General features: G+C 38.9%; 1 protein-coding gene across 4 annotated transcripts; it reads left to right on the top strand.

Moving 5' to 3' along the window:
- Nucleotides 1–1,824: 1,824 nt before the first annotated feature.
- Nucleotides 1,825–22,732, top strand: rpn2.S (ribophorin II S homeolog). Of its 4 annotated transcripts, none has more exons than XM_018237182.2 (18): nucleotides 1,825–1,981; nucleotides 5,221–5,417; nucleotides 5,647–5,742; nucleotides 6,582–6,757; nucleotides 11,200–11,275; nucleotides 12,113–12,247; nucleotides 13,730–13,906; nucleotides 14,361–14,479; nucleotides 16,857–16,962; nucleotides 17,562–17,653; nucleotides 17,734–17,848; nucleotides 18,173–18,367; nucleotides 18,924–19,010; nucleotides 19,284–19,379; nucleotides 20,008–20,083; nucleotides 20,181–20,310; nucleotides 20,683–20,753; nucleotides 22,293–22,732. In XM_018237182.2, exons 1-17 carry the CDS (start codon nucleotides 1,972–1,974, stop codon nucleotides 20,732–20,734), a joined length of 1,935 nt encoding a protein of 644 aa, XP_018092671.1. In that variant the 5' UTR covers nucleotides 1,825–1,971; the 3' UTR covers nucleotides 20,735–20,753; nucleotides 22,293–22,732.
- Nucleotides 22,733–23,433: the final 701 nt, after the last annotated feature.

The following is a 23,433-nucleotide window of genomic DNA, read 5'->3' as shown; positions in this document are numbered from 1 at the left end:
CTACTTATATCCTAAGGACTAAAGAGAGCAAGTGTGGGCTTAGTAAACCCCAGGCTTCATCCAGGCTTCAATTGAGAGCATTCAGTAAATTGAGTTGTCATAACTGGTGGTGGGATCCAAACTAGCAATCTATAGATTATGGCAAATGCCAGAGGGGCTGCTGCAAGATGCCATAGACTGTCATTATTTCTTGGGGCCTGTTTGTACTTTTAAGACCAATTTGGAATCTGAGTGTGGGTCTGGTGGGACTATACCTATCTTCTACCCTAACTGGAGATTGGTGTGAGTACTCTGAATCCACATGTTATCACTGGCAGTTGATTTATTTCCTTATCAATGCACAAAGTAAATATGTTATTCTTTATTAGGATGTGAATACATCTATTGTCACTGGTGCCCAGTGCTGTCACTTCGGCAACAGCTCAGCAAATAGAAGGGGTCATATCTGACAATGTAACTGTCGCGGGGGTGCCATCACCCATGGGATTCACAGTGGTTAATGCAACACAGTCTTTAGTGAGGAGCAGGCCTGGACTGAGACTGATAATAAGTCCTGGCTTTTGAAGTACACACAGGCCCAAGAAGTAGTGAGTAGGGTTGCCACCTTTAAACCCGAACATATATGGAACACACAGCATGCATGGCTGATTAGCAATTCATTTAGATGCATACTGCAGACTAAACTGATTTATGTGCAGCAGTGCATCTAAATGAAATGCTAATTAGCCATGCAGGCTGTGTGTTCCATATGTGTTCTGTTTTTAAAGGGGTGAGGTGGCATGAGTGTCTATGGCATATTACAGCAGTACCTCGCAACCAATTTCTAAGACCAGGACCCGCATATTTACCCACTTTGATCTGCTACTAGGGTTGCCACCTGGCCGGTATTTTACCGGCCTGGCCAGTAAAAATGATAGTTGATCCCAATGTTATTAATAGGGAAAAAAAGATAGATATATAGGAGGGCCGGTATTTTCTTCTTGAAAAGGTGGCAACCCTATCTGCTACCGGACCCGCAACTGCCTTATCCTCAACCCGACCTCCATTAAACAGGAAGTGATGGCGCTGCAAAACGGAAGTGACATCATCAAAAGTGGGCAGGACAGAAACAACTTTAAATGTAGTAAAATATAGACAATATTACATAAGATAATTAATGATGAGACCCGCAACCCGACCCCCAGACCCAGGGGTATACCCGCACCTGTAAATCCTCCTTTTTTTTTTGCGGGTAACCCACAGGTACCCAACCCTCGGACATAGAGGCGTAACTACTGAGTAAGAAGACCCTTTGTCTGCAGGGGCAGGTATAGGGGCCCCATTAGGCCCTTAATTCATATACAATTTCAATAAACATTGGTAAAACACGTCAACCTAGAGACATTTTAGGGGGCTGAAAAACAACTTGCTGTAGGGCCCAGTCATCTCTAGTTACAAACATTTTTCACACAGAAAAAAAGTGTTTCTTTCCTCTGCTGACTTTGCGTTATAGGGAAACGTTATGATGCTATCCTAGTCAGTGACAATGTATAGTTACACGTCATAAACACTGGAACGCGCGCCTCAACAGAGTTTTTGACTCGCTTCTGGCGATGATTCATGTCAACCAGCGGGCTCCGCCCCAGTTGTTGTGATTGGCGGGCTTTCCAACCAATTATAGTCAGCCACATGAGTGTCCTTATAATGACAAATCTATTGTCGTCTGGCTCGAAAATACTTCCGCTTCCCGGCCGGTTATGGGAGCTATTTTTTAGGCTGTCACGTACATTATAGACCGTGAACACAGAAAACACTTGCTAGGTGAAGTTAGGAAGACAATAAAGTGATAGAATAGTGCGCACTCCCCCCCCCTTGCATTCATCTTTGGTTTAGTCGAGCTCCTCCTCCTGACGTGTCCTGTTTATTCGCGCCGGAAGTTGTAGTCGGCTCTGTGCCGGTGTGGTGACGCTGTGAGGGCGGGGTTTCAGCAGCATGGCGGCGGGTGAGCTGGACATGGGGGGTACAATGTATAACTGGTTAAATGGGGTCTTGGGGTGTGCATGTTACTCCGGGTGCATAGCTTATGCTGTTGTGTGGCTGCTCTGTGGCGTGAGCTCGGCTCAGTGTCACCAGTAGCCATTTCTGTCCTCTGCTTCCACGTACCCTAGCACTTTTCCTCCAAGCAGTGACAGCTCACTCAACTACAACCTGTATACTATTCCAGCAGCTCAGAGGGTACTGCCAGTTGTATCCCTAACATTTTAGGGGGGAGGGGGACGTCTGTCACTTCTATATTAGGGGCTCCATTATTCTGCTTCCGATCTGAAGCCTGTGACGTTGCTTTGGGGGTAGATATAGAGAGATATATAGATCTTTATCTTTTATTGTTTTGGAGGTATAGCTAGATATAGAGATGTGTGTGTGTGTGTATATATATATATATATATATATATATATATATATATATATATATATATATATATATATATATATAGTGTGTGTGTGTGTGTGTATGGAAAAACTGCCAACATTTGTTAAACAAGAGAAGAGTTCATACATCCAATATGCAAATGACACACAAACTGATGGATAAAGGGGGTAAATAGAACTCGCAGTCAACAGGGTGGATGGAAGGGCGATATCTTGCTACGGTTATGTTTTATTCTGTGTGGTCTTATGGTTATTTGGCTTTCTTATCTGTCTTTCTCCATCTTAAATGCGGTAAGCTTCAACAAGAATGCATAGTATTTGAGCAGCAAGTTTTTAAAAAAAAAAAAAAAAATGTTTTAATGCCTTTATTTAGACTTTAGCTTCTTGCACAACCACTGCCCCATTAATACATTAACTGACAGAATTGCCAAAAGAAAATAAAAATGTTCAGGCCATCTCTCTTGTCTTCAAATATCACTTTCTCTCCCCCCCCCCATGCTGTATGTATGTCATGCTGTATGTATGTTCTTTAACAAATTAAGACACAGGCTAAAGCTGGCCATAGATGCAAAGATCCGATCGTTCGAATCCTCAAACGATCTGACTTCCCCCATCTCCCGACCTGCCACTAACCATTCCGATCAAGTAAAGTAGTAAAAGAACAGATCGGCCGATGTTCTGCCCCTGACAGCAATCATACGAAAGTTATGTCCGACCAAAGCTAGTGACAGTCTCCCACTGAAACTCACACGATTGGCAATACATGCAGAGATGTTATCGGCAGCCGACAGAAATCTTTTAACCTGGCCGATCGACTGAGGGTCGAAAAATGTCTGGACACTCCACACATGGTCCGAAAATCGTACGAATCGAGGATTCGTACGATCGGATCTTTGCGTCTATGGCCAGCTTTAATTCAGAGTCAGGTTTCATGTCACACTATGTGACCTGACTGAATCCAGACTCCTGGACTATTTACAACCCACCCTTATTCATTGTATTATCTCTACAATTGATCTCTATCTTTCTGTAACTTCCTAATGTATTGCCCATGAATTCTTTTTACTGATCTAACAGTATATATGCTGTGCCTTTCTTGCTTTCATTTGTATTTTGCCTGACAAAGGGCAATAGCCAATATAGATATCACTTCTACAATACTTTTTGTATTTGTTTGTTTTTTCATTTGTTATCCCCCCCATACTAAAACTTTCCTTTTACTCTCTTGTTTTTGCTGACTTGTATGGCATTAATAAAACAGTTAGGCATCTCTGTGAAATCTTTTGTACACACATATAGATAAAGATATATCTATCTCCAACGTTGCTGTTCACATCAGTCAATTAGTGTTGAGTACAAGGCCCCTATCATATTCATAAACACTATGGTCAGTTGAAACCCTTAATCTGCTTGTATTTTTTTTTTGGAGTGTAATAAGAAACTGTAGTAGTCGGAGGAAAACTAAACTAAAGATTTATTTGGCTTGCTTTTTCTCTAGTGCTGTCCAGCTATTCCTATATAATGAGCTGACCATTCACTATACAACATATATGGGGGACAGATTATGATATGTACATAGAAACATTATCATACTACTCAAAGAAATGAGATGCAATACAGAAATCGAGCTGTCACTCCAAATCTAACTATTAAAACTTAAAATTGTTGACCCCTAGATTGTTTGGGTTCCCCAGGCAGCATGGTTTACAATTTAGGTACAAATGCTGTTCTCATTCTTGCCTTCTTTTCACAGTGGCAGAACATATGCACTAGATGGAGGTATAGTACCTGCATATGCTTTCTGCTTCTGTAGCTGACCGCTTACATCATGTCTTTTTAGTGCCCTTTTATTGCAACTTCACAGTTAAAATCACTTTTGCAGTTGAATTTATACTATGTACAGTTGCTTTAGAAGTGATAATCTTTTTAGGTTACAGCCTCAGCACAGGAATTATGCAAAAGGTCATATCACATAGGTTGTACATGATAAGGCAGACTGAGCTGTACGTCAGGCAGGTTTTTTTTGTGCCATACAGTTGACAGTGGTATATTTATCCATGTAGCAAATGGTAAAAAGTATCCAATAAGGATAGTGCCTATTGAGAATTAAAGCTTTGCTATACACTGTTTCCTCTAAGACTTTGCATCATTTACAACAATGTAACTAATGCAGAAACGGAATGCTACATAGTTACAAAATCTTCCCTAAGTTATATATTGGCCAGAAAGAGACATTGCAGCTTTATATTAAAGATATTATTGGTTTCGCTAAGAGACACTATAAGAAATGAGCAAATCCACTAGCACCTCCACGAGTTGCTTTTAATAATAATTGATTTTCGAATTAATGATGGATTGACATTCAACAGACATTTGGACATTATCATTTGAGCAGTTGATTTGAATAACATATATGAACTAAGTAACTGATGTGTGTGTGTGTGTGTGTGTGTGTGTGTGTGTGTGTGTGTGTGTGTATATATATATACATATATATATATATATATGAAATTTTGATAATGTTACATATATGAATTAACCTCAATTAATATTTTCTAATTAAATATTAAAAGATTAATAAATTAAGTTGAAGTAATTTACTGAGTGCAAAAAAAAGGAGATACTTTTTTACCATTATCTAGTCACAATGCATAAACATTTTCACTTAAGTTCAAGGCTAAGTGTATTTTTGGCCTGAGCTGATCATTAGAGTTTGTTGTGATCATTTATTGTCCATGGTAATTAGTAGCAGTTTCTGGACTATAGCAATAGATTTGTTATCTAAATAATTGTTTTTCTCTTTTTGTCAAGACATTCCACATTCATTTTTCGCCTGGTCTCTCCTGCTCCTGGCAAGCGTACAAGCTTTGACCCCCAGCCACTATTTGAGCCAGGCCGACGTAGAGCGACTTAAGAATGCTTTGGAACAACCCGTGTCTAATTTAGAAAATGCATACTACTACGTAGTAGGACTCAAAGCACTTGGGCACAGTGTGTCAGATGAACAGGTGAGTGTAAGAGTGTCATAATCCATGGGATAGCAGCCTTTGCATTGTGTGCAGAATCTGAACAGTGTTTGCCTTTAACAAGTAGACGGGCACAGCATTGGTACGGGCAGTATTAAAAACAAAAAGCACATTATTCCCACACTAGGCTAAGGGGGGAAAAAAACATTAATCTTACATGATATACAGTGCTGCCTAAATACATAACTGAACTTATCCTTTATTCCTGCAGGAAGCATGTGATATCATCCGCTCCAATGTTGACTCTGGTAGTGTGGATTCTCTGTTCTATGCAGCTCAGGCCAGCCAGGCTCTATCTAGCTGTGAGGTGGGTCTATTTAAATATATTGAACTTCATAAAGTGTGTGTTTGAAGTGGGATGGGTGGTGATGTTGTAGACAATAGCTACACAGGTAGTTGAAAAAAAGACACATGTCCATCAAGTTCAACCTTTTTAACTTTTTTTAACCTGCCTAACTGCCAGTTGATCCAGAGGAAGGCAAAAAAACTTCTGAAGCCTCTCCAATTTGCCTCAAAGTGGGGAAAAATTCCTTCCTGACTCCAAAATGGCAATCGGACTAGTCCAATGATTAACTTGTACTATGAGCTATCTCCCATAACCCTGTATTCCCTCACTTGCCAAAAAGCCATACAACCCCTTCTTAAAGCTAACTAATGTATCAGCCAGTACAACTTATTCAGGGAGAGAATTCCACATCTTTACAGCTCTCACTGTAAAAAAAACCCCTTCCGAATATTTAGGCGGAACCTCTTTTCTTCTAAACGGAATGGGTGACCTCTTGTCAGCTGGGTAACAGATGAATGTTGAGGAAAGGCCTAAGAGTGAAGACACAGAGCTACTAGTAGCAACTACTTGTCATGGCTACAAAACTTTTGAGAATACCACGCCAGAGACAATATTGAGAATTGCCTCTACTAAAACACACATAGAGACAATTATCAGTAAATTATCAGCATTGTCTATTTTTATAGCTGTGCTAGTAGCAGCTCTGTGTGTCTTCACCCTTAAGGTAGGAGTGGAAGCAGTAAAATATATGCTCCATTTAGTACAAATGGCTGTAGGTAGGGGGGGCTCTTGCAGTAAACCTTGTGGTTATAGAAGACTTTCTTGGTCTGTTTTTTTTTTTAAATAATTTTTCTTTACAGGTGACTATTACCAATGAGACCAGGGACCTCCTGCTTGGAGCAATCAGCGAAGACTCCTCCGTTACCCAGATATATCAGGCTGTAGGTGCTCTCAGTGGTTTTGGTCTCCCATTTGCATCTCAAGAAGTGGTTAGTGCTCTTACCACCAGACTCAGCAAGGAGGAAAATGTTTTGGCGTGAGTATCTACGGTTTATTTGGCTTTTTAAATTAGGTTCTTTGTGAGCTGTGATTTATTTTAAGTTTTTTGTCAAAAGATGTGTAAGTACTTAAGTTGTCTGAGGAAATCCTTATTTTTCAAGGTGAATATTGGTACAGGAAATCTATCATTCTATATGGCACTACTGAATCTGTAGATATGCAGCACTTGCATTATGCATTCTAATTGTAAAATTAGTTTTTAGGACATTAAGACTGCCCTTGTTTTTCTTTAAAGGGACAATATACCTCCTTTTTGACATTAGCTTTTTAGTAAAGCTTATGTATAAGATACATAAACACTGTCTGAACATCCAAATACAAGATCTTATGTGTATTTTTTCAACACATGTACTTATTTCCACAGATTAAAAATTGATCATTGTAGTCTGTGTGTGGTTGCTGGGACTAGCCCCCACCCCCACTTAGGCTAACCTTGTTCCATTTCTGTTTTCTTTCAATCTGTGTTTGTAAAAACAAAAATGAACACACTTAGAGGCACATTTATCAAGGGTTGAATTTCGAATTCATGTGAGTTTTTATAAATTCGAAATTTGACTTTCCAAAATTTATTAATAAAATCAAATTAAACTCTGACGAATTGAAACAACCCGAAAATTCGAATTGAATTAGATCAAACTGGATTCCAGTTTTTTCTCAGAAAAAAACTCAAATGCCAGGAAGGCTGCAAACATCTCCAAATTGATTCCTGGACCTCTCCCATTGACTTTAACAGTAATTCGACAGGTTTGAGGTGGTGAATAGTCGAATTCTTAAAGGGCCAGAGTATGATAAAGCTCGAAAATCTAATCTGAATTTAAAAAAAAAACTCAAATTGAATTTGGATAACTCCCTAGTCATATTTGACAGTTTTGACCATAAAAAAAATTTGAGAATTCGAATTTTCAATCTCACCCTTAAAGGGGTTGTTCACTTTTTGGACAATAGAGCTAATTTAACAGCCCATGTCATAAAAAACATTTTTGTAATTTATCTTTATTATCTAAAATGTTTGCTTTCAGAGATACATACCACAGAAGCTATGGATCATCTCTGCAAAAACTCTGTTTGCTTCAATTCCATTGGCTGGCAAGATTCAGGCAATCTGATAAAGATAAGTGAAGAGAGAGAGCATGCGCAGTGCAGATTCAGTCGTGAACTTCCTTGTTCACTTCGTTGCATTTTCACAGAGCGTGTCCCACGATCACTTAACAAAGTAGAGAGTTTTTGCAGAGATGATCCACTTCTATGGTATGTATCCCTGAAAGCAAACATTTTAAGCAATAAAGATAAATCACAAAAACTTTAATGACATGGGCTGTTAAATTAGCTTTATTGTCCAAAAGGTGAACAACCCCTTTAATAAATCTGGCCCTTAGATTTATTTTTGTAGGTTCAGATAGTGTTTATCTACATAAGCCCAGGTGGATAAGCACTTTTTTTTTCAAAAAAATCTTTTTTCATTAACATTTTCGGACAGCTATAGAAGGATCTCTTTTTTTTTTTTTATGCTTTTCTTTCTTACTCTGTTCATTTCCTTACATTACTCTTCGGCTCTTTTTCATTTTCGGGGTTTGGCATTCGGAGCTAGATGACCTATGTTATTTAGACTACAAGGTTATGGTATAAAAGCAAGCAAAATGGATGAACACGCTGAATGTAAACCCATTTTCTCTCTCTCATAATGTTGTAAAATTATTAATAAACTTGCAGTTATAGTTTCCCTTTAAATGCCACATTACATACCCCCAGACAGAACATCCTCCCAACTGAAATAAGTGTGTTTCCCCCCAAATGTGTCTGTTAAATCAACAATATAGATTTCTGGTTTTTTTCCTGTATTTTTCATATCACTTACCATGCAAATACCCTGCGATACTTCTAAAGGAGACTGGGTTCTTGGGCTAGTTGTGAATGTGCAGTAAAGTGAAAAGCCTTATTTTTACTCAACTGCACATATGGGCTGGACCAACCTGTTGAGAGGATCCTGGAAAAAGATAGTTATGGCAGCAAAGTGATCCTACACTAGTACCTGGGGCCAGCATAGTTTTGGAGAATGGATGCACCAGCCCATGCTGTTTGGAGAAGATATAAATTGTGTGGTATCTTAGAACATTACTGTGGTTTAGCCTTGATATTTTTGTAAATTTTAATCTTATATTTTGATAAATCTGCCCCCTAAAATTGGAAAATCCTTACATTGCCAAAGTGGTTATTTCTAGTAAATAACCTGCTCTGATTTATGAAAACTCTTGAGGCACTCTAAACTATATTTTCAAGTTCAGTATTCAGACATCACACAGGAAATTTTGCTTTTATTTTTTTAGTTTAAACATTTAAATTTAAAGAAGAAGGAAAGTGCCATGCCTACGTCTTTTTCCGACCTCCCAGGTAGCCCTTTTACCAACTCTAGAAGGATGTGTTTGTAGTACAAAAAATAAAGTATTTTGTACTGCTCGTGCAAATGTCCAGGGTAGCCCAGGTTGGGGCTGATTTATTTTTGTTTTGTTTTTTAAAAAGGTGGGAGCACCAGGCAGAATAGGAGGAGAAAGAACTACAGTCAGTGGTGGTGATTAGAGGGGAGGTTGCCTAACAATTGCAGTAATGCAGTCATATCAGGAAAGATTAAATGAATACCCTCTGCTGTTCACTATTACTAAACCCTCCTTTGCAAATGTGTTCGATTATTCAATTTGCCCAGTGGTGTGGTTGTGCCAGAGAGAGAAATTGGGGCTGCAGGGTTTCCAAACAAGTTCTTACAGATCTTTGTTTGTTTCCTTAAATGTCTGGAGGTCAGAGTTCCATCCAAGTGGCTGGTCTAATGAGAAAATGCCATTAGTATGATCCTTTTGTACAAGGTTGATATGCATTCTGCATGCTGTAGTGAACAAATAGGAAGCAAGGAGAATAATGTTCCAAAAAATCACCAAGCCCACAGTCTCTTGGCCTGCATATGGGTATAAATACACCCTCTTCCTTAATCTATCTGATACTGATCCTATTCAGCTGTTGATGCATTCTGCTATAGAACGCCATTATTTAAAGGAGAACTAAAGCTTAACTAAAGAACCAGCTAGAAATGTTGTACATTATGTTTTAGGTTTCTGTACTTGCCCAAGGCAACCACAGCCCTTTAGCAGTAAAGATCTGTGTCTCCAAAGATGCCCCAGTAGCTGCCCATCTTCTTTTCTGCTGATTCACTGCACATGCTCTGTGCTGCTGTCACTTACTGAGCTTAGGGACCCACTCACAATATACAGTATATATACATAGAATAGAAATGTCACAATATAAGGTTGATTAGTAATTAATACAGATAATGCACGTCCAATCAGAAAGCAGTGCACGTAGCATCAGAATTTGAGAATCAGCCCTGTAGCATCAGTTTATATTACAGGACAACCTAATTTTCTGCTTGATAATTTGCAACAATCACTAAGTTTCTCAACAGCTGCTCAGAGCCCACTGAGCATGTGTGTCGCAAACACTTTAAAGATGGTGACACCCATGACTTGTTTGAAGTCCTGGATCATTGATGCCACTGAGAATCTCAAACTTTAGCCTGGGCAATATATGAAATATATAAAAAGTTCAGTATACAAAATATGGCATTTTTAGCCACATTCATTTTTAGAGTTTACTTCTCCTTTAACAAAAGGCATAAATGATTGGATAACCCTAATCTGACTCACTCCAGCTTGGTTGAACTAGCTAAAACGTGGATCTTTCTGCGTTTGACCGGCTTTCCTATCTATGCAAGCCACCATCGATGATTATTCCTTTTACAGATTTTCTTTTAAACTAACAAATTGCTGTCATATTGTTCTAGTCCCCAAGAGACACAACTACTTGAAAGCCTGCGAACATTTTATTTGGTATTGTACGTGGGAAATTACTTTATGACTATTGAATAATGAATAATTCTAATCTCCATATAAATGTGGCACCTACCAACATATATAATTCTTAGTATGAAAGCAGGAGCAATTTGCAAGAAGCCTTTTAAATGTACATTGCAGTAATAATAGCAGTCCCCAGAGACAGCAGAAAACCATCATACTCATAAACCCTGTACTTCTAGTATTCACATACAGACGTGTCTGTCATTCCACTGCCACGCAATGCTTCGCTATTCAATGCCTGGTCCCCCTCATCTTGGCCCAGGAGACCCTTTGCATTATCATTGAAATGAGATTGTCAGATAGCAGGAAGAATTACCCATTGCCGTCGGATTTTCTTCCTCCAGTGAGAGAACATCTTCTATTTTGGGGTCTCTTATAGGCATGTGACTGTTTTTTTAGTTTCAGAGGGAGATGTAGTTAGCATTGTTCATGCCAAACTCATATAATAAATCACAAAAATGTAACCCCTTCTTCCCAGGATAGCTCTGCATTGTTAATTTGGATAATTCTATTTCCACAGCACCATTGAAGCCTTGCTCACGGCCTCATTCCTGTCCCAGCAAGCTAACTTACGTGGGATTGTGGAGGAGATAGAGGTATGGAGAAGGAGATGGTATACTAGCATGTGTTGTAAATATTGCATCTTTCCATACAGTCTGGGCAGACTTTTGAATAAAATGTACCCATGCACTCCTGAGTTCCTGAGGTCTTTAGGCAGATAAAGCAGCTCATCTTGTTGTCCCCACTTCCTGTTCCTACACTCTTAGTTCTCCATTAGGCTTGGTTAAGGGGTTAGTGAAGCTTCTTCCTATTAGAGATCTCACAACCCCTAATGAGATGTATCTTGCAGCACTGACACAATGAACTATAGGATATCCATTTAGGCTATGGGCACACAGGTTGTTGTCAGCCTGTATAATTTTGCAGGCTGAGAGAGGCAGATCTGCTTATTGCCCCTGCTCCATTTATTTGAATCAGATCTGCATGCTAAAGCTGAGATTAGAATTTGGGCTTAACTCAGCCTTGGGGTGATTTAGCTCAAGACATACCAAAAACCTCCTTGTAGTAATTAAAACAAGCAAAAGAATGGTCCACAAAACTTCTATTCTCGAACTAGTGTTGAACTAGGGGAATACTTTGACTTTAATGCATTTCAGTATCTGGCTGATCCCAAAGCCTTTCCTATAGGAACTGAACCATTTGTTTCCTCTTTGAACCCTTTTGTGCATGTTTAGTGGCTCTCCACCTCTTTCTAAACCAAAACATTATCTGTGTAATGTGGGACAAGAAAAAAAATATATATTTCACTCATACACACTTACATTGCACATCTGTCTCTCTCTGATTGAACTCCATCTCAGTTGTTAAGCCACATAGAGGCTGTGGGCCGGTGGTTGCTACAGATTGAAATGTTTTGTATTTGTACCTTCCAGGATCTTGTTGCTCGTCTCGATGACCTAGGGGGTCAGTACTTGCAGTTTGAAGAAGGTCTGGAAGCCACTGCTCTGTTTGTGGCAGCAACTTACAGACTGTCAGACCATGTAGGTACGGAGCCCGCATTGAAGGAGGTAAGAGACGTCCCACTTGCTCTGATGTGTTTACATATTCACTGGGAACATTATTCCCTTGTTATATTTAGTTCTAAGCTAATGTACTAAACTGTGATACTAAATTGTGCAGAACTATAGGTTCTTTGCAGGATGCTGCCACTTTGCAGAGTGATTTGTCTAAATTGGAAAACTGGGCAGCAAACTGGAAAATGAGGTTCAATGTTGATAAATGCAAGGTTATGCACTTTGAAAAATAATGTAAATGCAAGTTATACACTAAATGGCAGTGTGTTGGGAGTTTCCTTAAATGAGAAGGATCTAGGGGTCTTTGTAGATAACAAGTTGTCTAATTCTGGACAGTGTCATTCTGTGGCTACTAAAGCAAATTTCTGCAAGTTCTGTCTTGCATAAAAAAGGGCATTAACTCAAGGGATGAAAACATAATTTTGCCTCTTTATAGGTCCCTGGTGAGGCCTCACCTGCAGTATGCAGTGCAGTTTGGACTCCAGTCCTTAAAAGGGATATAAATGAGCTGGAGAGAGTGCAGAGACTAAGTGCAACTAAACTGGTTAGAGGGACGGAAGACTTAAATTATGAGGGTAGACTGTCAAGATTGGGGTTGTTTTCTCTGGAAAAAAGGCGCTTGTGAGGGGACATGATTACACTTTACAAGTACATTAGAGGACATTATAGACAAATAGCAGGGGACCTTTTTACCCATAAAGTGGATCACTGTACCAGAGGCCTCCCCTTTAGACTAGAAGAAAAGAACTTTCATTTGAAGCAACGTAGAGGGTTCTTCACAGTCAGGACAGTGAGGTTGTGGAATGCACTGCCGGGTGATGTTGTGATGGCTGATTCAGTTAATGACTATAAGAATGGCTTGGATGATTTCTTGGACAGACATAATATCAAAGGCTGTTTTGATACTAAACTCTATAGTTAGTAAAGATATGGGTATATAGAATTCATGTGAAGGTATGGAGGGGGGTGTTTGGATGTTGGATTTTCATCTGGAGGGGTTGAATTTGATGGACTTTGTCTTTTTTCAACCCGATTTAACTATGTAATGTATTAAAGCCTACTTAAACTTTGTAACTTCTAAATAAATCAATTGGACTTTCTCCATTTCAGAGGAAGGCTGAATTATCACTGTAAATAATGTTAAGCCTAATTGCACTGTTGAAAAATCATCAAAGTACACAAACATTATTGCTTTGTGGGCATTTCAGACTTTAGAACAACAGAGATCTTCTCCTTTCTCATTTATGCAAATCGTTTATCCCACCAGGATGATTGGCTTAGGCTCTATATTTTTTCCAATTTCTTCTGTGTCACTTTAGTAATTAAAAGTTGGATCATATGCCTCTGCTATTTCCTAGACTGTAGTATACAAATTATGTAGATGCACATTTTCTGTATTGATCAGCAGATATTAAAGGTAGAAACATTTGGTCAGTAACGGGGGATCTTCACTCCGTGTTCTTTCTTCCTCTTCAGGAACAGATTGTCCAGCTGATGAATGCCATTTTCAGCAGGAAGAAATTTGATTCCATCTCAGAAGCATTCAGTGTGGCATTGGCAGCCTCTGCTTTATCTGATAATCATTATCACATTCCTCTCGTCGTGGTACCCGATGGCCCTGCTGCTGTGTCCCATAAACAGCCACTGCTCAAGGTTCTTGATACTTTCTATTTTATGGTGGCAGCATTTTCAAATTACATTTTTTGCTATTGCTGTTCACCCCAGAGAAGAAAGAGGCCTGACAGGGGGATAAAAGAAGTAGTAAACAAAATAAAAACATAATCTGATTTCCCACCACTCCAGCTGAAACAGAAGCACTCTTACAGAAGATGACCGGACAGCAAATACAGTCCTAGCAGACTTTGTATAATAATTGTATTTTGTTGCAGGCTGTTTACTTTGACATTTAGACTGTTGTGTGGTTGCTAGGGTTACTGATCCTATAAACTGTGAATAGTAATTGAGGTATACAATATCCTAGCTGCACAATACCTTCAAGTTCTGGTTTAAAAATAGGCCAGCAACCTTAGTGTACATGCTACTAAAAGTAAATGTTGAGGATTATTCTCTAATCCAGATCCATTATACACTACTGTTTTCTCTGCAGTTGCTGGTCACAAACGTGTTGTCTCAGCCACTGACAGAAGCCAAAGTCAAAGTGAATCAAGCCAAGTCCAGCAGCACAAAAGCAACTGTTCTGCAACAGGTTGCATTCACTACATCCGGGTAAGAATCTTTGCAATACAATAAACAGAAGTGCGTGAATTCCCTGTTCTCTAATCCCAATTTGAAACTAGCAGACTGTATGGGCTGCCTATTTTTTTCACCTTTAGATATTGCCTTATATTCCACATTTTAGGCTTTATTGCCACCTGCATGTTTCGGTGCAGAAACGTAAAAATATGAATTTTTATGCTGAAACCCAATCAGTGTGTGAACACAACCATGGGAGTGAACCAGCTGTTTTTTCTAGGGATGCGCCGAATCCAGGATTCGATTCGGGATTCGGCCTTTTTCAGCAGGATTCGGATTCTGCCAAATCCTTCTGGCCGGCCGAACCGAATCTGAATCCTAATTTGCATATACAAATTAGGGTCGGGATGGAAATCGTGTGACTTTGTCACAAAACAAGGAAGTAAAAAATGTTTCCCCCTTCCCACCCATAATTTGCATATTAGAATTCGGTTCGGTATTCTGCCGAATCTTTCGCGAAGGATTCGGGGGTTCGGCCGAATCCAAAATAGTGGATTTGGTGCATCCTTCGTTTTTTCACCTGCTTTTATACATAGGTGGGTAAATGTGTGTCACCCTTAGATCTCATGAAAGTCGTGGTTTACAAAAATGCCTTCAGGTCTCACTAGCAGTGCAGGGTTTGGTGGATTTTTTATTTTTTTTCCAAACTTGGGTAGTGGCCACATGACTGACCATTAAAAACAGATTTATCTTTTAAAACATAGTTGGGGCTGAGCTCTAACATAGGTGCCACATTGCGCCAATGCAGTCACCAATAGCAAATATTTTTTCCAACAACTTGTAGCAAATTAATCAAGATTAATTATGATTGTTTGCACCTCTATTAATAAAGCAACCCCAGTAAGTTTTGTGCATGCCGTTAAGTAAATTTTAAAAAGGCAACTGTGAGCAGTTTTACTAATGATACATTTAACATAGGGTGCTACTGCTACAGCCTAGTTGTGGGGGGTGTAATACTGCAATAATGAATTCAGTACAAAGTGCAATTATAATGATGTACTTAAAAATATGCTGTCCAAGTACAGCTCAAACCATAGATTTTTTTTTACCGGTTAAAAATAAAGTTTTAAATAATAATTTTTTTCAAAATAGCTACATCTATGCATTTTGATCCTCTAGGGATCGTCTTCTTGATAACTGTCCCTAGAGGATCTAAATGCGTAGATGTAGAGATTTTGAAATAAGTGATTTTTTTTATACTTTATTTTTAACCCATGAGTGTATGGAATTCTAAAATAGATATATATTCTAAAATATATAACGTACAGGAATCTGTACAGTGATGGAATATGTTATCCGGAAACCTGTTATCCAGAAAGATTTGATTTACAGAAAGCCCATCTCCCATAAACTCCATTTTATCCAAATAATCCTAATGCTAAAATATGATTTACTTCTTCTCTGTAATAATTAGGGATGCACTGAATCCACTTTTGGATTTGGCCAAACCCCCGAATCCTTAACGAAAGATTCAGCAGAATACCGAACCTTAATTTGCATATGCAAATTAGGGTTGGGAAGGGGAAAACAATTTTTACTTCCTTGTTTTGTGACAAAAAGTCACGCGATTTCCTTTCCCACCATTAATTTGCATATGCAAATTCGGATTTAGTTCGGCCAGGCAGAAGGATTCGGTCCAATCCAAATTCTTCTGAAAAAGGCCGAATCCTGGATTCGGTGCATCCCTAGTAATAATAAAACAGTACCTTGTACTTGATCCAAACTAATATATATTTAATCCTTATTAGCCGCAGAACCTGACTATTACTATTTAATGTTTGTGATTTTCTAGTAAACTTAAGGTATGAAGATCCAAATTACACAAAGATACATTATCTGGAAAGCCCCAGGTCCTGGGCATTCTGGATAATAGGTCCCATACCTGTATTTTAAGTAGTGATGCACCAAATCCAGGATTCGGTTCGGGATTTGGCCAGAATTCAGCCATTTTCAGCAGAATTTGGATTCACTCGAATCCTTCTGCCCGGCCAAACCGAATCCGAATCCTAATTTGCATATGCATCTTATACAATGGTGTATAATGGTGCATATTGAAATTAGGGGCAGGGAGGGAAATTGCATTACTTTTTGTCACAAAACAAGGAACTAAAAAAAGTTTTTCCCTTCCTGTCCCTAATTTGCATATGCAAATTAGGATTCAATTTCGGTATTCGGCCAAATCTTTCACGAAGGATTAAGTGGTTCAACCGTATTCACAATATTGGATTCCGTGCATCCCTAATTTTAAATTCTATGCTCCTACTATACAGTATATCTTAAAAATATATGATATAAGCGGTCTACAAAATGTAGGTTTTAATTAAGCTAATTTGTTTATTTTTTGTTTTAGGGATTCCTTTGAACTGAACTTCATGGATTCCAAGCCAGCTAGCGGCTACTATGATTTCACTATCAATGTGGAAGGAGATCTCCGTTACTTGGGTAGTCAGGTGGAGGTGAGCATAGTATTTATCGCTTGGATATTCTCCGTTATTTATACACCAGTGTATAAGATGCATGTGAATGTAGAAGTGATATGGAACTCTCCAGGCACCACAGATGTGCTCAGTTTCGACAATTAACCATTCAGTATCGATTTGGCATCAGCACAGTTAAAAACTGAAGAAGAAAGTTGTTACCACTGGAAACTGTTGAATAACTAACATGATATGAAACTGCCTTTAAATGTCATGGCGTGGGCTTTAATAAAGATGCTTATATGAACTATTTTTAATGTTATTTTAGGAATAATACTGACTTTTTAAATCTATTCACAAACAAAAGGCTCTAAGTTGTGACTAATAACTCCACAAAGCATGCACAAAAAAAGAGTTGTTTTCTTGCTATGTAGGCCTTTGTTGGCAATAGTTCTTTTTTTATTTAAAAAGTAGTAGGACTTGCAGGTCAGTGTTTTAACCCTGAGACCACTGGAGGGAAGCAGGCAAAAGTGGTCAGTGTCAGGTGATTTAGTGTTTATAATAAAACAACGGCCATGGGTATTTATGTGGGTGGCAAATGCAGCTGAGTCGTAAACTATTTATATTTTCTCTTTTAGCTTAAGGTGAAAGTGTCCACTGAGGTGGGGATTGGAAATGTCGATCTCTCTATTGTTGACAAAGACCAAAGTATCTCTCCTAAGATGACTAGGTAAGGGGATTTATTGGAGAGTTGTAGAGATCAGTCTATGTTGAAACAGGCTGCTTAGTCTTTTTGTCCTCTTTCCTCAGAGTAAATTTCCCTTCAAAAGCCAAAGGACCATTTACTACAGACAGTCATCAGAACTTTGCACTGTCCTTCCAGCTGACAGATGTAAACACAGGAGCCAGCCTCACACCTCACCAGGTACCATTTCCTAATCCTAAAGTTTATATCATGAACTTCATGCCGCCCACTTTGTCCTTACATCTCTTATCATGAAGTCCGCCATGTTGCCCATTATGATCTCAAAATTCAATTTGAAGCTTTCTTCCAAATTTGATGAGCATTAAGTGGACTTCGTACTTCTGTATAAAGAACTGCCCTAATTTAACCAAAATCTAGTAATACAGTTTTATTCCTCATCTTTATAGCATCTCATATAACATACACTAGATTATGCAGATCATAGTACAATGATATCATTGATGCTGTTCACTAATGCTTTACATTTCATTTTCTGCTTGTTAGACCTTTGTTCGGCTACATAACCAAAAGACAGGTCAAGAAGTTGTTTTTGTGGCAGAGCCAGACAATAAGAACACCTATAGGTTTGAGCTGGATCCATCAGAAAGGAAGTCTGAATTTGACTCTGCTTCAGGAACATACACGCTCTACCTGATTGTGGGAGATGCAACTATAGAGAACCCCATGCTATGGAATGTAGTAAGTGTACTGTAACAGCCCTAAGATAATCGTGTGAAAGTAAATTGTGAATCATCAATAAACTGTACCATTTACAGCTTATTGATGAGATCTAGTAGTATAAAGACAGGTCAAAACGAACACTGTAAAATTACTATAAATTTTGGGCTGCTTATTTGATTGCAATTCATGTAAAGCTGGACATACACGGCCCACCCGTTACTTGGTAAGGTCAACAAAGGAGATTGTTCAATCTGACTACCCCCCACACTGGGCCAAATCGTTTTGGCCCCAGGCCCAGAACTGTATCGTGATAGGGGCTGGGTAGACCTGTGTCAGGAGAGGACAGCTTTAACTAAACAAGAAGGTGCTCATCTAATGGGGCATTCTAAACTGTCTGATAGATTGGTCAGGCAGACCATGGGGAAAGTCCCATACATCTGTCAACATTGTCTGGTGCAGTAGAGTACAGCTTTTATTGGCCCATATATGACCATATTGAGATTAGTAAAGAAGCTGGCTTGTGAAAGTGGTATCCCTATCAATTTCTAACCACCCCTTTTGTCTTTTTATATAGGCTGATGTACTAATTAAGTTTCCAGATGAGGATTCTCCAGTTCCCATTCAATCCAAGAACTTGTTCATCCCTAAACCAGACATTCAGGTGACAAGCCATATATTATATATCTGGAAAATGATCCCAACACATCAGAAATCTACTCCAAATGTGTCAAATCCGCTGCAAACTGTGGTGCTTGGGTTTGACATCTGATCTAAAGACGAAGTACTTTTGCAGTTTGCTGAAGCTGTGTTATGATAGCAAAGGAACTTATGTAATATGGCTGACACATAGATAATAAAAGCTTTAAAAACTAGGAAATAATAGAATGCCCCTATTGTTCTATAGACACATTTAAATGCTTGTTTTTTTCCTCAGCACCTGTTTCGGGAACCTGAGAAAAGGCCACCAACTGTGGTATCAAACACCTTTACTGCTTTGATCCTTGCACCTCTACTGCTGCTTTTTATCCTGGTGAGTGTTTAACATCCCCCCAACAGTAAACTGTACCTGTGCATCCAACAAAGCACTGCCTGAAATCCTTGTTACCGTCTATTTTTCCATCCTCTGTCTATACACAACAAATAAATAGTACAGCGTGATTCATATAGGACATGGGGATCCGTACTGTTTGGCTGGAAGTGCATGACAAAGGAATCAGTACTGTGTAGATCTTAATACAGGTATGGGACCTGTTATCCAGAATGCTCGGGACCTGAGGTTTTCCGGATAACGGATCTTTCTGTTATTTGGATCTTCATACCTGATGTAAACATTAAATAAACCCAATAGCCTGGTTTTGCTTCCAATAACAATTACTTATATCGGTTTGGATCAAGTACAAGGTACTGTTTTATTATTACACAGAAAAAAGAAATTATTTTTAAAATTTGTATTATTTGATTATAATGGAGTCTATGGGAGATGGCCTTTCCGTAAATCGGTGCATTCTGAATCATGGGTTTTCGGATAACAGGTCCCATACCTGTATAACCACGGAAAGAGTAGACTGATTGTGTATACAGTACCAGTGTAGGAGTATGGTCTGACTGTATTTACATGCATTATATGTATTCAGCATTGTCTGTTTTTTCCTCTTCAGTGGATAAAGATTGGTGCCAATGTTTCTAATATCAGCTTCTCGCCCAGCACGATCATCTTCCACCTGGGGCATGCAAGTATGTACTTTTTCCTTTAATCCTCCATACCCTTCCAATCAGTTGCCCAAATGGATATTTGTGCTCAACACTCTTATCGCCTGTGTTTCTTCAATAGCAATGTTGGGTTTGATGTACGTGTATTGGACACAGCTGAACATGTTCCAGACTTTGAAGTACTTGGCTTTGCTTGGGACCATCACATTCCTGGCAGGAAACCGCATGCTTGCTCACAAAGCAGTAAAAAGGTATTACAGCATCAGAATTTCATAGGCCGGGATCTGCTGCACTATCCTTTAGATTTATGTTCTTCAGCCTCACTTACAAGACCAACAACAGGAACCAGTATAAACCCTATTGCAATAGTCTGTATCTGGCCTCTACATGTCTAGGGCTTGCTGCGTCTTGTTTCATGAGTGCTACTGAAGAGTGCTCCCCAAAATTAAAGGACTTTCTCAGGTTCATTGTCGATCTGGTGTCTGCAGTTACTGCAACTACGAACTGCTCCAACTCTGACCCCACTTTCTCTCCACAGTTTTCTCCTGTATTTTCCCTTTCTCCTTGAATCTTCTCACTGTCCTTCCTATTTTTCTGTTCCTTCTTTCCCACTCTTCCTTTAGGACTGCAGCTGAGCAAAGCAGTAGGCTGGCAAAGTATAGGACGCTTCGGTAGACTCTGGGCTTCTGGTGAAGTAAGGCTGCTTTTCCAAATCTGCCTTTTGCCATTCATTCACCTGTCAGACCCTGCATGCTGCTCACATTTATTTACTACAATCTTTGCACTTTTTACTCTGACCTAAACACCTGACCTTAATGCACTCTAAACAGAAGGAATGTCACATACTTAAAGGGGAACTCTGGCTTCCAAAGAGGCCCACATAACATAGAAAGCCCTAATATATCCATCACAGTTACCTGTGTCTTCAAAATGTATGAATAAATGCCATTTTCTATGCTAAAATCCAGCTGTTTAACAGTTCTTTTCTTTCTGCATCATTTGAAATCCTGGCAGGGAAGGAGGGACTAAACTGATGTTACGAATTGTAACAACCGCTTACAGACAGCATGCAGGAACGACATAACCCATAATGCATTTCACTGTAATGTTCCATTCCTCATTGAAATCACATGTGCAGGGAACTGTGGGGTTTGGAGGATGCAGGCTGAGGACAGATGGCTGCTGATATAAAGCAACAGTAGTCAGCCAGCTCAGCAAAGTAGTCAGACAGATCAGCAGGAGAGCAGAGGGCTAGGCTTAGGGAACTGTTCTAAACCATTAAAAATAATGAAAAGTCTGAATATTTTTTAATTGATATATATTGCAAAGTTGCTTGAAATTGTTTATTTTTCAAAAAGCTTGTTATGTTCGTCTTCCCTTTTAAGGGAAATTTAAATCACTGGCTATGATGCAGAAGCTGAAAAGCTCAGAAAAGCTGACTTTTATTGTTTTAATATGCAGCCCCTATATATGAAATATATATGATAAATGTTTTTCTGGTTGCCAGGGTTCAGCTGACCCTAACAATCCAGCATTGGTTTAACTAGCAGACAGACAGGAAAAAATTAGGTCTGTTCCCACAAAGTACTTTCTTCTGTGTAGGTTATTAACCAGACCGCAATTTTAACTTGGTAAAAGGGGCAAAAAGATAATTTTTTTAAAGCCGAGTTAGAGGGAACCTGTGGATCAATTTTAATTTTTAATTTCCACTTTGTATTTTGTCTGAGGAAATGTTAGTATAAATGATTATTTTCACATTGCCGTGTTTTCCCCAGTTTTTCAGATGGTAGTACTGACTGTTCAATTATTGTTCACCTGTCTTAGCCTTCCAGTAAAGCTTCCAGCCTTCCAGCTTAAAACTGCCCAAGGGAACTACAGTATATCGACATAACTGGAACAACTCCCTATTTGTTAATATGATGTACAGGGAGAGATAATAAAAGTATTCCTGTTTAGTCATTCCACTATACTTAGCACAGTTCAGTAGGAACATTATACAATTATTATTATCTAGTGTCCTTTAATTATATGACATTAAGTCTTCTGAAAACCTTGTGTTGTCTAATGTGTCATGTGCTAATGTTGTGTATTTTAGTTTTACACTAATATGATCCTTCTTTCTCACTGTAAAACAGTGACCAGCCGTAAACCTGTGTTGATGTTTCATTACTAGTCTACAATATTTCCTGCAGGACTTGACCATATACTCACTTTTTTCTCTTTCATTCTCTAGGACAGAGAAGTAAGTTGAGACAAGATAAGAAAACATCCCGAAAATGACAGCACTCATGCATTTGTACAGTTCCAAACATCAGTCTGCGTGGGGTTTTTTCTATTTTTTACAACAGTTGTATTTTGTTTCTTCCCCATATTTTTCTGTTGTGCACTGATTTGTCCCATAACCAAAGTTTGGTGGTTCCCTTTACTGTTTCCATTTAAGTTTTTAAAGACTTGAAGTCATCCAAATCACAATTTATCCATCATACTGTGCTTGGGGAACCCATGAACCTCATTGTATGCAAGAGGGGCAGTCACAAGTACAGACTCATTCATTTTCAGACTAAAATGGAGTTAGTCGCCATGTTTGTATGTGACCATGAAAAGATAGGTTTGAGGGACTGAAAAAAAAAATCTGTTTTGTTCCTGTGAAAATAAAATTGAAGGTGAGAGGGACTGGTGTTTTGTGTGTTTTTATTCCCATTGGGGAAGACCAAGACAGGCATATAGGTCCTAGCTATAGGGTTGCCACCCTTTCTGAAAAAAAAAAATACCGGCCTTCCTATATATTTATCTTTTTTCTCTATTAATAACATTGGGATCAACCATCATTTTTACCAGCCCTACCTAGCTATGATAATGTAATGATATGCTGCGACTCCATTCTCACTGTGCAAACAAGCCTGTTTTACTAAAAATGACTCAAAATAGACACAGTTCACTAAAACCATTTATTGTATGAAATAACTGTACACCTGCTTCTTTTAAAAGTCTGCATCACAGGCAAAAAGCAATTCCTTCTGAACAAAGAATTTGTATGCAACTTGGCAACTGACCTCCTTTTATTTGCCCATAATGTTATATTTTATTACCAAGTCTGAAATCTTGATGACCAATGCTCGATCACATATGTTGCCATTGCCGTTTTATTGGCACGGATTAACATGTATTGAGACGAACATGTGTTCATTGATCTGCCAGGAAACTCATTTATAACCGGGTACTACGGTACTCTTCTGCCCTCCAATCTGGAATCCCGCTGTAGATACAAAAAATTGTGATTTAAATTCAGCATTGTGGGGGAGTGCAGTGCAAATGAACTTCACCGGATACTGCCTTAATTTCCTTAGCCCTGATTATTTGCTACAACACAAGGA

Source organism: Xenopus laevis, chromosome 9_10S (genome assembly GCF_017654675.1).
Source record: "Xenopus laevis strain J_2021 chromosome 9_10S, Xenopus_laevis_v10.1, whole genome shotgun sequence".
Taxonomy (NCBI): Eukaryota; Metazoa; Chordata; class Amphibia; order Anura; family Pipidae; genus Xenopus; species Xenopus laevis.
This window is presented reverse-complemented; position numbering and strand designations above follow the sequence as displayed.